The sequence below is a fragment of the Oryzias melastigma genome, linkage group LG20 (assembly GCF_002922805.2).
Source record: "Oryzias melastigma strain HK-1 linkage group LG20, ASM292280v2, whole genome shotgun sequence".
NCBI classification, from domain to species: Eukaryota; Metazoa; Chordata; class Actinopteri; order Beloniformes; family Adrianichthyidae; genus Oryzias; species Oryzias melastigma.
Genome location: NC_050531.1, coordinates 8,978,916 through 8,995,705, shown reverse-complemented (window position 1 = coordinate 8,995,705; position 16,790 = coordinate 8,978,916). Strand labels below are relative to the sequence as shown.

The following is a 16,790-nucleotide window of genomic DNA, read 5'->3' as shown; positions in this document are numbered from 1 at the left end:
AAGTCTTGTATGAAACTCGCAGAAAAAATCCAATGAGGGCTGATTTGACCACGGAAAAACGAACAGCGGCTCACTTGACCGCAGTCAATGCATGTGGGTAGCGTTCAAAATATTTACCATTCGCTCAAAGTGTTGGGACTCCGAAATTTATTTAAACCGGGATACCAATATTGCCTCACTACACAATTGTCAGCTAATATTAATCAAAAAAAGAAAACAAAAAAACGTGAAAGCCACTCTATAGTGACTGACACATTTTTTTTTTTAATTCAACACAGTATGTTTTTTTAAAAAAAATGCACACATTTTAAGAGCTCAGTCAAAATAAAGTGCTTGTTTGACATACCCAGAGAGTAGGAGAGTCATCCAGATTTGTGGTACCACTGACAAGTATTTCATTCTCCACGATGATAAAGATGCTCTCAAGGCGGAAGACGGCAGCATCAGGAGCATCACCCAAGACAACCGATAGGAGAGTCACTGCAGTTTCTGAGAACAAAACAGTAACAAAAAATGTCATTTGGTTTCATCAAATGACGCTTTTTGGCCAAATAATGCAACCACAAGGAGGCACAATCAGTGTCTCCATATGCCAGTCCCAAGTCCGGGTGAATGCAGAGGGTTTTGCCAGGAAGGTCACTAGTATTAGGGCTGTATCCAGGTGCTTGGGTATTTGGTCCCGAAAATTCGAGTACGGATATTCGCGACGTCCAAGATCGCTGATTCACGATCTTTATAAATGTAATTAATTGTAGTAAGATATGATAACAATAACATCTGGGGATGATGTATTTTTGCTCTGAAATGCTGATTAATATAGGATTTAAAGTTTTCGAACTAAAACAAAGCCGAGAGACCCGCGATAATGCCACCGGAAGTAAATACATTTTCGTCACGGTAAAGCTTCCGGTTTTCAAAGTAAAACTAACGAGAGCTTTTTTCCGTTCAAAAACTGAGACTGAAGTTCCGCTCACAGACATGACTTCTGAAAAATGAATTCGCTTTAACATCGGAGCTTTAGCTCCAGTGTTTACATTCTTTTGGTTATGGTAACTCTTCAACATTTCACGCATTTAACGAAACTCCAGTTTATTTTTGAAGAATCAGCTTCGCCCTGCTGAAGGTGGATGTCATCAACTTGAATCAGCTGATTCTGTTGCCCCAAAAAATAACTTTTTTCATACGGGCTGGGCACCAATATGTAATGCTTAGAACTCAACATATTGAAGAACTTTGAGGATAGAAAACTGTGTAGAACATTTTCAGGTTTTGTTGTTAAATGATCCAAAACAGCAGTGATTTTTATCATTTTTATGTTTTACTGCTGAACCAAAAGATTGACAAGGAAGTTTAAAATGACAAACAAAATCTGAATCTTTGTTTTTTTTTTCAGTTTAGTTCATTTTGGTCTCCTGTTCTAAATAAAGATATAAATGATGATTAAATACAAATAATTTCAATTTTCATCCATCCACTAAATAGACATAGCAATAAACATTGTATTAAAAAGTAAGAATCGTGGTTCGATTCGTGAATCGTGGAGCTTGATACGTAAATCGAATCGGATCGCCACCTAAGCAATGATCCACAGCCCTAATAATTAAATTATCATAATGTGAATACCTGAAAAGATGATAGTGTTTCTAATATCAGCCAAATCAGAATTACAGCTCTGCAAATAACTTTAAATCTTTTCCACAAGGTGACAATAAGTACATAACTGCATTTGTTTGCAGCTAAATGTTCTAGTTACAAAGGGGTATTTATGTTTTAAAGACCACAATATATAAATTACATTAAAAAATATATAAAATAATTTATATTTTCCGGCATTTAAAGACAGAGGATAGAAAAATGAAAGCCTAATCTGCAATATAATAACTTGATGTGTCCATAATTAATTAGACAATGCTAACACAGCATCGTGTCTAACCCACATCCTCAGGACTTCATGAATGCTCCTGCTGAATTGAATTGTTATGTGATTCAAATTCCTTTTTGAAGTACACCCACGTTCATTAAACATTCAGGGAGCCTGCAGTCAAACTGCAGCGCAGCAGACAGTGTGAAAGATCATCCGTGTCCCATCAAAGTTAATATCAAGACCATATTCACTTTAATTATTCATCAATATGAGTGTGCAGCTCAGGGGTTATGTCGCTCACAGATCCTCTCATCAGGTGAAAAAAAGTCAGACAGAGGCTAAAGGTGTTTGATGTCTGATAGTAAGGCAGATAAGGACAATGACATGCATTTATCAGATATGATACTAATGTTGAACTGCTTTAATTTTCAATTTTTATTCAAATTACTTTATTGTTAAAATGATTATTTTGATTATTAGGTGTTTATTGTAAATGTTTTGTAGGTTGTTGTTTTTGAATTTGCAATATGCATTTAAGCCACTAGGAGGCTCAAGAAACAAACAATGAAGTGCTCAGTGTTTATTTTGAAGACTAGATTAATTTATTATTGGACAATTCAGCAAAGTATTGGTTTTACAACCTCCTTATGATTGCTGTGTGTGTTGCTGCAGGTTTTTCCAGGCCTATTGCACACTGCAAACCTGTTTTTACTGTCAGCAAGAAGTGAGTCACACTTAAAAATGATAAACAATCAAAAAGCAGGTGCTATAAACATGTATTTTCTATAAAAATGCTGATTTTCAATTTCGGATTGTTAAGAAAAAGTTATTTTTTTCAATGTTATAGAGGTCATGACAAGTAGTACGGCAGATAATTGTTTTGTTTTAACACCAACCTAGTCTTACAATCTAATTATCATATTCAAGAATGCTAATTTTTTTTCAAGCTGACTCATTTGAAACTACTCTATTTGCTTCCTTTCTGCTTCTGTTGTGTTTATCCTTTTTTCTGTCTTTGTTTCATCTGATACCAAAGCGTGGTGACTCTCTCATCAGATTTCATCCATCTGAACAAACACAGTAACTGGAGACAAGACTGCGATTGTGCAAAGTATCCGGGAGACCTGTGTAGTGGTGTCAGTTGTACACATGAGTTCTTTTAAGCGGGGGGAGTTGTGCTCTGACCCACACTGAGAGCATCGTGTCAGCAAAGAGATTACATACTAATTATGATCCACATCAGTGAATGACAAGTCTGCACTTCCTGCTCTTTCCCTCGTGACAGTGGGCCATCAGACCCTTGCCTCTCAGGTGGTGGTGGTGGTGGTGGTGGGGTGGTCCTTGAGGACTGTGAGAGCCGAACTCCATTAACAAATACAGCTAATCTGAGGGAGGCAGGGATGCTCAAGCGCGTCACTGCTGGCAGTGGACCAGAAAAACACTTTATCCTCAGCCCTTGTTGTTATTCTAACCATGTTTGTTTTAAATGCATTTGCAGGATAAAAACCTCTGATGGACACGCCACAAGAGGAAACACGCAACTTCAGATTTGGCAATCTTGAAACTGAAGGGGGCCCTTCCGTTTGATCAGGTTAAAACCACAGCAGGAGAAAAAGATACATGTTGTCACAACAGTTTACTTCAAAATGTGCATGTGTCATGGTGGACTACATGGCATTTTTCAAATAAAATTAAAAGATTAATTGAGTTTTCTCAGCTACAATGCTTGAATTGACTTGAAAATATGTGTTTGTACATGAAGATAAAAAATATTTTGATTATTTTGCATAGAAACCTTATCTAGTGTAAATAAAAACAAAAAAATAAAGTGTAAAACAACTATTTTTATCTTGGTCCAAGAAGAAAATAAGGGACATATCATGAATCTGCAACTTGAAGCACCGAAGCCACAATACAAATGATTTAAACAAATAATGCGTTTGTTTCTTTGGTGAATTTCCTTTAGCTTATTAAGTGCACAGATGTGAGCTTCTTGTAATGTATAACTGCATCTACATGTTTAGATTTTTTATTATTGGATTATTCACCAATGTTGCATGTTTATATTAAAAATAAGAGAAGAAAATGTATGATGGCTCACCAATAATAGTAAAAATGACTTTCTTGCTTCTCAAGTAAATTCAAGAAAATCTGCTGCAGCAGGAGGGTCAGAGTTGACACAGACTGTCTTTTATTTTGAAAGTAACTTGTATGCGCTGCTATCAAAAGTAAAATAAATCAATAATGTGAAAAATATTAGTTAATAATTCAATAAAAATAATTATTTAAAAGCTACATGTAGAAATGAGTAGTTAAATGGTAACAAGGAAATATATAAAATGTATTTTTCTAAAAAAAATGAAGTGAGAATTTTTGTTTTTGCTTTGTTTCAGTCAGAAAAGCCAGGATCAAATGGCTCTGTTAACAACAACATACAACGTATTAAACAAATAAATGAAAGGAGAATAAATGAACTAATATGATGATTATAATATGGTGTTCCAAGCATTTCAGGGGCTTAGGGTGTATGACACCCCAAACTCTCATAACACCCAGAAAGGGGCGGAGCCAGAACATCTTGAGAGGGCGGTAAAGCCCCAGAGTGGGTGGCTATTACAAATAAACAGATCAAATATTTCCTATGGTTTTTTTTAATTTATTTTAAAAATATTGTTTTTGTTGTGATGCTTCAAGAAGCCCCCCGTAGCTCCGCCCCTGCACCCAAATGCATTTCATGCAAAAACAAGTTTTCAGTTTTTATCCTCCATTAAGATCAAGATGATTTGTAGTTTTTCACAATAAAATTATATATTTTAATAAAAAAAACATTTTACAAGACAAATCTCGGCATTTAAATCAAAATAAATATCAATAGCTTTAATTTATTTATAATTTAAAGGATGGTGTGTGTTCATAATGGAGTGTAGAAACGCCCACATCAGCCCAAAGCCGTTATTTTGTGCGGATCCCGTCGCACAAGCGGCTGTTTTTCAGCTTGGACTGCGAAGGATAATAGCGATGTTTGAAGGCGGCTTGTTGCCTGCATGCCTGTGGCAGCAGGATGGTCGCCATCTCTGGGTAAACACTGTAACCGAATCACGCGGCGTGTGTGGAGGGACGCCGGAGCGCGCGCGCGCAGCAGCAGCAGGAGGAGGAGGAGGAGGAGGAGGGGGCGGGAGCTGCGCCGCCTGCAGCCACGGCAGACGCACTGGCTTCGCATCCCGGACTGTCACTCCTGCGCTGCCTCCGTGGAGCCCCCATCTCTCTGACGTCTCTCTCCGGCTTCCTGAGACTCGTCGCCTCGAATCAAAACGGGGATTTTAATGGTGGAAGCGGAGCCTCCAGCAGCCTGCGCACAGCCGGGTGTCTGCAGCGCCGTCGGTAATGTGAGGAATAAAACGGTGTCGCCGAAAGTGCACAACATCCCGTTTCCATGGACAACACGTCCATAATAACACAGGTTGCAAATCCGAAAGAGGAGGAGAGCATTTCTTCTTGTCCGGATAAAGGTAAGGCGCACAGCATGCAACACATGTGCGTAAATCTCACGTTCGCACGCATTTGGTTCAGTTTGTGCTCAGAGGACACGGGGTCCGGGACAGCCACATCAAAAACAGTATCGACCTGAAATCTCCATTGTGCAGCTGGAGCTGGAATCCGTTCAGATCAGCTGCAGCTCTGAACCGAAACTTCATTTATTCCGAATGTGAGCAGATCTGCATCATGTTGAGGCTCTCAGCTGTGCAGAGAGCGTCTCATCTCACGGGGAGGGGAGGCCTGGTGGTTCAACATGAACACATGCCACCACACGTCCTCACATGTAGTATCAGCACATTTCTGCTTTATGGGAATCTCCTGTTCTGCTTCATTTATTTGCAAAATTATCAACAGATTTTTGCAGAAATATTTGAGCAGATATCTTGTAGTGAGATTTGTGCCTCAAACTAAAAGTGCATGAAAACAGCTGCTGAACAGCTGCTCCACAGATTAGAAAGGCTACAGGGAAAACACATCTTTTCCCTCTGTTGTTTTGTGAGATTTACTTTTTTCCCCTTCTTCTTATGGGATATTAGTTTCCATCAACTTCACATTGGAAATGCTTATTTTTGTGTGCAACAAGAAGATGTGAAAGGCTGCAACAAAAGATACATTTTTGCTTAACAGATTCTTATGTTTGTACACCATGTTAAAATAATAGTAATTAATGAAAAAGTCAAAGAACAAATTTAGAATTCATAACTGGATGAATCATCAATTACCTTGAATAATTAATTATTTAAAGTCCAATTCCAATTATCATTTGATCTATTTTAAAACCATTCTCTGTGGTTGTTTAATTACGATTCGTCATTTTTTAGCCAAAACCAAAAAAACTGTCGTTTTCAAGGACATATTTTAAGCAGAGCAGCAGGAGTTCATTAGCCTAGTAGGCCTGCCCTCACTTCCCATCATCACTTCGTTTGGGCTACGGTCACAAAAAAAAAAACCCTGTAATGGTGGGATGGGGAGGAATCAGCACAATATTCAAGATTAGCCGTCCGATTTTTAAAAAAATAGTCAAGAATACAGACAAATAGATGGTTTTGTAGCCTGGAAATATGAAGTTAATTTAGATATTGTTCATGAGAGATGTTTTAACAATATGAATAATTGTTCTGTCTCAGTATTGTGAGAATAATTTCTTATTTTAGTTATTTAAAATGCCTGTTAGATGCTTCCCTTTTGTAGTTGTGTGCGCATGTGTATGAAGGAAATGTGTTTTTGGTGTGCATGCATCACGTTGTTGTGCTCTGGCTGTCACAGAGAAAGTAACGAAAGAAAAAAAAACACTGACTTTAAGGCAAATAAAGTTGCCATAACGAAGACGAAGTCGTATCTGCTTTCAAGTGTGCAACAATAATGTCTTTATGAATTTGGGTAACATTTGGTTGCCGGATTAGCAGTCAAGGGCAACTGTGATTGGACGCTCACCGAACGATAAAAAAATCGTCTGGTCACCGTAAATTTCAACTTTTTCTTAAAACCTCAACGCCTCCAGATGTCATGTAAAAATGCAACTGCTGCCTCCCGATTACAAATATCCCCACCTGCCGAATTTGCTGAAACACTTGCATTTGGTCGGCATGCGGTGGCATTTGGGATAAGTGACTGTAGTAGGGCTGGGTTGATAAAATCGATCAATCAATTTTAATTAATTTAAACTTCGCAGATCAGCAATTGATTCGTATATAAATCGATTTCGCACATAAACCTAAAATCTACTAGCTTGGTGCTAACGTTTAATGGAATTTCCCAAAGGACGGCTAATGCTAACACTCGGTCGATGTACACAAATTGCTGACTAAATAAACATCTTTATTTACTCACAAGTATGAATTTTACTTACTTTTTTTAGGAAATATTTTTTAAAGAAACCAATTGTGGCCTAAAAAAAAACAGTTTTTGTGTTTATAATTACTTCTTCTTCTGGAATAAGGTGTAATGTTATAGCTCGATCGCCACCTAGTGGCCAAACTGAAACATTCTCCTGGAGAAGCAGAACAATGTTACAATGTTAATGATCTGAACATTTTTGTTAAAACTTCTCTTTTTGAGAAAACATGTAACACTGTTTGCTATTAACAATCTCATTATTTCACTAATACATTTACAGTATGTGGATTTGTTTACTAGTACTTTCTATATAAATGGTGGGTTATTGTATGAAACTGTGTGAGTTCGGAGTCTCGCAGAGCCTGTGATTTCCTCAGCCATCTGTAGCCAGTGTGAGTCATCTGCCGTAGCTAGATGCTCCGGAGGCCGCCCCGGATGCAGTTTGACCCTGAGGTCACACTATCTCTACCTAACATTAGCGGATCAACAAAAAATGGGGAGCAATATTAGAGCTATCCATCCAGAAAAACAAGAACGCACGGATCTAGGAGCATGTGGCCCGCTGACTGTAGAACCTACGTCACTGCTACAAGCTTTTTCCAACATTTTTTCATCTACTCCTGATTCACAACAGCTTGAATAAAGAAATACTCAGAAATGCAATTTAAGATTAATTTTCGTCAGAAAAATATCAATGTGATTTTCATTGGATTAGGTCTTTAAGGTATGGATACTTCCTGACTAGTTGGTTAGTAAAAGAAAGATCAAAGGTTTTCTGTTTAAAACCATAACCATCAGTTTGACCATATCTGATCTGCTAAATTTATTGCCTCAGGCGTTGATGAAAAACATTCAATGAATTCTGAGGAACCATCTTTGACCACATTTTAATCAGAATTCCCACACCTTCCTGCCCGCAGCATCCTGCTTGTCTTGAAGCAGTAAATCCCAGATGGTTCGTGGTATCTGACAATTAATCTGGCCGGCTAAAGCCCACGGTCGGCCTCCTATCAGAGACGACACGGCTCCTCAGACGTCTGCTGAGGATCTTTCTGAATGGACCCACTGCCCTTCACTCCACAAAGCAGCTGGCCTGCAGAGTTACTACGTGACCCGCTTGTACCGTACAGCCTCAAATGTGCACACACTCGAGCGTCCACACACTCACATGTTGAACGGTTCGGGGAGAAGGGAGGCTATTTTTAGGCTCCCATCCGTTTCTGTCCAAGCACAGAAGCTCATTAGAGCCACGTTTCTTCAGACATTCGGTCAGGTAGAAATCGATTTTTTATATGCTAAATAAGGCTGTGGCTGCTGTCACAGAAAGGTGGTTTCTGCCATCAGCCAGGGGCAAATGAAGAAGCCATGCAGAGCTGTGTGTTTATTATTGTATACAAGCACAAAGGGGGGAACACAATTTGCTTCATGTTTCCTAAAGCAGATTTTTAATTTTTTCTTCTTCCCTGTAAAAACAGAAATGTTACACTTGCTCAAAGCAAGACATTTCAAAGGAGCTCCTTAAGTCAAAAGCCAAATTACTCTTTACATTTGGCAGCAGCTTCTTTTTTCATGGTCTGATGCAATGAGATGTAAGTTCTGGACTGACAACAGCAGAGGGAAGTTGTAGGTCGGCCAGCCGCTGCTTCGCTTTGGAAATCATGCAAGCTTTGCTCGCATAGTTTCACAATAAAGGCTCCCTTCTCCTTCTTCATCAGATTGGATCATTCTTACAGCGTCAGGGATGACAGACACGGCCTCAATGAAGTCATCTCGGAGGAAGATCGTTCTGACTTGGTTTTAGAGACCCACACTGATGAATGATGGGTTTTTTATGCCTCGTTTTTATGCCTGGGTGTTTCAATTATAAAAATGACCCCATTAAGAAGTTGTAGATCTATAAAAAACAATGGGATTGACCAATTAGGGCGGAGCTACTGTCTTTACATGATGAAATCCATTGATTGGCGGAAAGGTATTACAACAAGCACTTTTCCCGACTCAAGATTGGCTGCATTTTTCTTCACGTCCTGCAATGCAAAGAGTATTAAATTCTTTACTTACAGTATTCCCTCCTTATTTGCGGGGGTTAGGGACTAGAGTTGGGCGGATCAATCCAAAATATTGATAGTATCGATCTCAAGTTGGTATCAGATCGATACCAGCCAGCAGATATAGATATTTTCACTCTAGTTTAAAATTTTCTGTATCTGCAAAAAGGACCCAACTTTTAATAATTCTGTTTTCACAGCATGTTCATCAAGTAATTAATAAAAGAGAAACTTAGAAAAAAACAATTGAGATTTTCAGGTTCAAGTCACATCTACAACATTTACAAAAAATACCAATACTGATAATGGCGATATTGACCAGTATTGGATCAGATCAATACCCCCCACGACAAAAGAATGTTCACTACTGATCCATACTCATCAAAAACACTTCTGATCAGGCTTTGTAAAACATTTATTGACATTGACATGTATTGGAGGAACAACAAACGAAATACTATAACGAGCTAATGCACGAGCTCCACTGTTGATCCATTCGCTGTAGTTGCACCATTATGCTGCACAGCCATCATCGTCTACACCCAACATGCACTTTGATGGTCCAACACTCAATAGAAACTCTCACTTTAATTACCTGGACCATTCTAAACTAGTCCGGAGTGCTCAGTGATGCTTTAGCATGTTCTTGTGGCATTTTTTTCTGATGATGGAGGTCATGTTTAAAGAAAATTAAGCCTAAAATTGCATTTCTGAGTATTTCTTTATTCAAATTGTTGAAACAGATGAAAAAATGTGTTTGATAAAAGAATCGTATCTGTTACATGGAAAATACGGTTCAATCCATTCTGACTCTACTTATAGACGACTAGATCCATGTACGTCTTCGTTTTCCTCGTCTGAACTGGAATCTGGCTCAAAACTGTTCCAAAACTGTTGCACCAGTCATGTCAGGTTGGGGGTATAAGCTAGCTGGAGAACTTGTAAACAGATAGCTCAGTTATGGGTGATGGGTAGAGGGGGCGGGCTTACTCCTTGTCCCGCCCAGTCCAATCATCTTTTGATCATAGTTTATTCAGAATGGCAAAAATGTATCCAAAATTTGCCTCTGAGTTGCGATCAAAACCCTTGATGCAGAGTAAGGCAGAACTTATTTCCCATCATCCCTTTCTCTACCGCTATTTTACAGCTCCTCACAACCTCAAGCTAACATTAGCAGAGCATCAGAAATGGCGAGCAATGTTAAAGATATAGTTTTAAGGCAGCTTGGATAAACAAGACGAAGACGTACATGGATCTATTTGTCTGCAAGTGGATGCGGAGCAGGAAGATTGTGGTTTGTACGTAACAACTACAAGCTTTTTCAAATAGTCTGTTTTCGTCTGCTCCTGATTCACCATGATTTGAATAAAGAAATGTATTTTTTAAGCTTAATTTTCTTCATTTTTTCAGAAAAATGTCACAGGAACAAGCTAAAAACACCAAAAACTGAATTTTCTTGAATGGTTTTGTTCAGGAGAAACAAAAATTTGCCTCTTTTTCTCTGTTGTTGACTTTATTTTAAATGCTTGACAAATATACGTGGAAAACAACATTACACTTGCATTTTTTCCTTACAACTGGGATTCCTGCCTGTCCTCAGTACAGTTGTAACTCAAAGCTATAACACTTTAGAGACCAAACCGTCTGCGTTACCGAGCCCATTAACCTTCACCCCTCACGAACCCTCAGGGGCTCCACGCTCCTTATGCGCTGCCACATGTGAATAAAATGAAAACTGTTATTTGAGAAAGACAGCAGTGGAAAACACTGCTTGGCGTTTCCGTGTCGTTCCGTCCAAGTTTTTGCGGTTTGAAATTTCTCCGAATTCCCAAAAGAAACAAGAAATAAAAACACCAAAGCTGTAATTATATATTAATCTGGAAATGTCTGTTATTTCACGCACACTTTGCTTCTGAGGTTATTCCTGGAACACGCTGCTTCACATTAGTGAAGTGTTTATGATGTGAGGACCACACCTGCAGAAAAGCAAGTGAGGGGAAGCACTGTGAGCTGGGGCTGTCCTTCAGATCCTGGCACAACCTGCTGCCGGTATGGGGCGCACATTTTGGATAGCTTGGGCTCCCGTGGTAATTGCACTGGACCGCCGTGTGTCCACAAGTCAATATTCATTGCAGAATTTTTGACTAAGTGTGAGAAGACAGAAAAACTGGAGTCCTTATTGCAGATTTATTTGCCCGTTTCTGCCAGAGCCGCTCAGAAAAGCTGATTATCTGCACCTCCGGGGAGGTGTTAGATGTTTCCCAACACATCTTCATTGCGTTAGTCGATGTCGTTCTCTGCAGCTTTCCGGGCAAAGTTTAACGTTTTTCAAAAGCTAAGCTCCTTGACTGAAATGCTTGTTAGCATCTTGTGCGGGATTGGGCCATCAGTCAGCGAGTGGATGAAGCGGAACGCTCTGTGCTGATCTCAGTTTTTACATCGATTCAGGGATTGTTGTGTTTGCACGGATTTAAAGTGGAAGTTTCAAGAGATTTCATCTGAATAGGTGATGACAAAAAAGCGGAGTTATATGTTTGGCGATGGTGTTCCGCTGAATTTAATAGAGTTTTCAAGACAGATTCATGAAATCAAGTTCAAAGGAAGTCAAGAAGACAAAGGGAAGCATCTTGATTTTCAAAATAAAACACCTTATATGGTTTCTGCATTATTTTCTAGTATCCTGGTCCTGATAAATGAACTGGGACAAGCTACTAAAACCTGTCTGATTAGTTGTGCAAAAATGTGTTGCTTATATTTTTGATGATTCTGGGGCTTGAAAAAAGTTTTGTTTCTTTTTGTTTATTAAATTGTGTTTAGTTTTCTTATTTAGGATTTGAATAACTGTGATAAAGTTGATTAGTTACATCAATGAAAACTTACACATTTTGTGTCTTTGGTTTTCAGTTTTTACCTCAATATATATTTTTTAAAATTTTCACTTTTAATGGTTTGGTTTTTCATGCATTTTTTAAAACTTTTTATCTTTTTCTGTCTCATTTCTACGGTGGCCCTGAAGTCCAAACCACATCACTCACCACAAAAACATGTCAAAGATCAAACAAGAATTAAAAAAAAAACAAATAAAACATTACATTTTAGAAATAAAAGCAAAATCCACAAAAAGTAAGGAAACAAGTAACCGAAAAAATTATGTGATGTCAACGGACATAACTTAATGGTTGATGGTGTTTGTTCACCTTTTCATTTGGTATCCTCCGACAGAAGATATTTTAGGGCTTCTGTGTTCTTCAAAACGTTAATCATCCAATAATTGATGCCCCTAAAACCTTCTGGTTTCTTATTTTGTTACATTTTTTAAGATTTAATTTTGATCTCTGAAAATTACCTGTTTTGTTTTTAGGTTTCTGGAATTTTTCCTCATTATTTGATGTGATTTTCCCTTCAGGGCCACCGTACATTTCTCTCCTAATGAATGACTGCAATTCAAAGAATACTTTTTTTTTTTTAATTCAAGTTTTTTTTAAATTAAGTTTTATTTATTTATTTTTTCCGTGTGTTTTCATTTTGTGTCTTCTGTTTTTCCTCAGCTGTTAACATTCCATTAAGAGTCTGTTTTAGAGTCTGCCCTCTGACCCTATGACCTTTGGGTGGTCCCCTATTTAACAGTCAGTCCCAGGTTCGCTCTAAACATCCATTCTTTGTGTTAACCTCAGATAACCTCATACTCATTACACAAATTCCAGCCACTTACACAGATATTGTTATAAGTCCTCGCTGAAGCATAAATGTAAATTCTCTTCAAACAAATACATTTTCTTCTAAATATATATATATATTTTGATTGAGTTTGATTCTGATGAAACAAAAAGTCAAAATTTATGATGATTGACAGAAAGCAGATTCTTACAAGAGCCAATTAGAGGGATGTCATGTGACAAAAACGACATCGGGGGGATTTATGTCAGACTATCACGTCTGCTCACAGTGAACATTCAGCTTCAACCAATAATTGTGAAGCTGTCTTCACTTTTATATATTCTCCAATGCAGCTTTGGTCATAAAATTCCAATAAAAGCAATCCTCTGTACGGCAGCGGGGGGAAGATTGTGTGAGCTGACAGTTTCCCACTCCTACAACTGCTGACTGTAAACAGTTTAAAGCCTTTACTGAGAAATGAGTGGAGGGGGGTGCTCCTGTTGTGCTATTTTAGCTCAAATGTGTTTCCACTACAACATAGACTCTAAAAATACAACAAATGTGTTTTCCCAAAGATAATAATGTCACAAAAATATTACTAATGGTGCTTGTTCTTATTTATTTGCTAATGTCTAAAAGCTATAAAAACACACAAATGAGCCACGACCGCTTTTTTAGTATATTTAAAAAATGCAGGTTAATCTTTGATTAACTCCACTGTCTGCCAAATCTAACGCTTCCAAAGCAGATATAACTTGATTAAAAAAAAAAACTCTCCGTAATAGATTGTTAAATAGCTGTAATCACAATATCACAATGCTACAATGTTCTTGCATATTTACCTTTCTTGTGTATGTTAAATTTATTTTATTTGTTTACTATTTTATTTTGAAATACCCGTGTTAACATGTACATTTTATATGGACCGATCATTCCTACAAGGGTCTTCATTTGTTATCTTTTCTTTAAATTTATGACGAACTGCCTCTGTAAAAGACTCTAAAATTACCTGAAAACTTAAAATACAGTTAAAAAAAAATTATCATGTCAAAACGCAATCTTTTTTTTGTCATTGTTTGAGGTTTTTCAGGAAAAATAGCAAACGGTAATGCAGTTTTTTTATACAAAAAAGAAATAAAGTGACATCTTATATATATATATATATATATATATATATATATATATATATGTTCATGAAATTGCACTGACTTTCTTACAGATGTGTAAAAAAATAAAATTTTGGGGAAAGTTTAATCATATTTATATTAAGCACTTTGTGTTATTTTTACATGAAAAGTCCTATATAAATAAAGATTGATTGACTAATTGAAATAAATCATTTTAATTTAATGTGAATAATTAGTTAAATTAGTTCGTAATTAATTACACTAATTTAATCAGATTTAAAATTGCAAAAACAAATGCATATTTATTGATTTGTTCTTCAATAGTTTATTTTTATCTTGATACAGTTACAAAAAAGTATTGTAACTTTAAATTGCCTTCAGAATTGAAATATGAACTGTGAAAATATACGGCTAGAAAGTAGATGGAAATGATTGTAAAGTCCTAAAGAATCCATTCTATTTTTTTGTTTGAATTCTCATTATGGACAGCATTTATATCCATTTCTGGCTACAATGACGTTAATCTGCATTTGATCTATTTTTTATTTGTAGGAAATGATTGTCGCATAAAGGATAAATATTGCAGCGTTTTTCCCGCATTTGTTCACTCACTTTTGTTAGAGCAAACGCTGGGAGTCTTTTGCGTTTGACACATTTGTGGGGAAGTTTTATGTTTGAAAGTGGGTTTTGAGCGTTTAACTCTTGAGCTGTGTCTGCTTGTTTTGGACCAGAACGTCCTGCGTGGGCTTAGGAGAGCCCACCGCACAAGAATTTCATATCAACTCCTAACAAAATGCACATGTTGAAAAGTTTATAAAAAGCTAAGGAATTCCTCAAATGACCTCACTCATATTGCTCTGCACGCTCGGAGAGATTTAATGTCCGCAGTTGTTGTGGAGTTGCATCACAGCCCGACTTCTGCTGATTCTGAAGTCCAAACTTACTGTTTATTCAGGATTTATTCATCCGTTTGAACATTACCAAAGCAGATCAATGCATTCGGAGAGAGAGAAAGCAGGAAAGAGAGAATAAAAACATCTGAGCTGCATCCTTCCCTTATCATCCGTAATTGACCGATGAAAAATAAAATCACGGTTTGTCCAAAAGATTTCTGTGAACAGCTTTATGCATATTTAAAGTGGGGGAATACACACCTGGGGGGCTGAGAGAGACAACAAGTCCCCTCATGGTCCAGAGGTAAAGGTGAGTGCTGTGTTTTCCTTAAACCTCCGGGGGTTTTAAGTAGGACATGCTGTTTGTGGAAGTGAAGAGATGAATGCCTCTAAGAGAAGCGGAGGCATGGGAAACTGAAGCGCGGATACACAAGCACACGCCCTCACACACACAAACACAAATAGATGACCTACTTGTTGTTTTGTCTTTCATTTATAACAAACAGCCTTTCTTTCCAACTGTTTTCTTTTACTCTCAGATTGGACCGAATGCAGGAGATTTAATTGATTCAGAAGTGGGATGTGTCATAATTAATAGATTCTTCAGTTTGATGGCGCCCTGATCGTTTGTGTTGATGCTCCTTAAGTGGCAATGAATAAAAAAATCAGCCTAGCTACATAAATATGACCTATAAGGTCGCAGTATGTACAAAAAAAGAAGTGCACAATGCCATAGCTGCTGTAGTAAATTGATTATTTAACATTTTTAATGAGTTTAAGTGATATAAAATAAGCAAAAACACCTTTTTGTGATTGAAAAAGTCATTTATGTGAAAAAAAAAAAACAACTGGTCCTCATTTAGAAAGAAAAAAGTATTTTATGTGAAAGGAATAAATTATTTTCTTTATGTCAAAACATATTGTTAATAGAGACAGTTTGGCTTTCACATTTTTTTTTTAATAAAAGGAAAATAACATTATATAACCATGAGTTGCAAACTCCAACTTAAAAAAGAGAAAAAAATGAAAAAAGGGACAAAAAGAGGAAAAACTTGTATTGTTGTCTGCCCCCTTTACCAAGTAAATGAATCGATAAAAAGAAAACAAAACGTGTGTTTTATGTCTTTTCATGCAGATCCCGGCTGGGTTTTACATCTGCTTTACTAAATTAGGTTGAACTTAGAAAGATCATCCAATTTGCTGCTGCTGCTGCAAAAAAAAAAAAAATCAGTTCCCATCTACAATTTTTGTTTTTCAGGCGCAATATGAATAAATAATAAACAAGTGTGAGTACGAGACTAAAATACTAAAAAAACAGACTGAAAAAAGTTATACAGTAAGAATTCTTGAAATTACTTTAAAAAATGTATTTGTTTGTTGTAGATTTTTGTTTGATTTGATTAATTTCAGTCATTACAAACATTTGAATACTACCATAAAAAAAATACAAATATACGTAAATGCATTGGTTAAAAAAAAATTAACAATTATTATAGTTGATAATGCAATTTTTTTTCACAGTGTAATTTCTAACAGTAATATTTGGACGTTTTTGCAAATATGTAAGTTTAACATGTTTTTGTTGCATTTTTCTCATGATGGAGGACAAATATAAACATAACTTGAATTTAAAACTACATTCTGAGTATTTCTTTATTCAAATCGTGTTGGATCAGGAGCAGATTAACGTGACGCAGCCAAAACCTCCTTCCTTTACTCCAATTCTGAAGCATCTACTTGCAGACAAATAGATCCATTAACGTCTTCATTTTCCTCGTCTGAGCTGCCGTCTGGTTTAAAACTGTGTAACTGGATAGCTCTGATATTT

General features: G+C 37.0%; 1 protein-coding gene across 1 annotated transcript in view; it reads left to right on the top strand.

Moving 5' to 3' along the window:
- Nucleotides 1-5,035: 5,035 nt before the first annotated feature.
- Nucleotides 5,036-16,790, top strand: part of ctdspla (CTD (carboxy-terminal domain, RNA polymerase II, polypeptide A) small phosphatase-like a) — a 37,120-nt gene continuing 25,365 nt past the window's right edge. Inside the window, exon 1 of the mRNA XM_024280673.2 lies at nt 5,036-5,373. Coding sequence (XP_024136441.1) covers nt 5,298-5,373 — 76 coding nt within the window. The 5' untranslated portion in view covers nt 5,036-5,297. The remainder of the gene's footprint in view (nt 5,374-16,790) is intronic.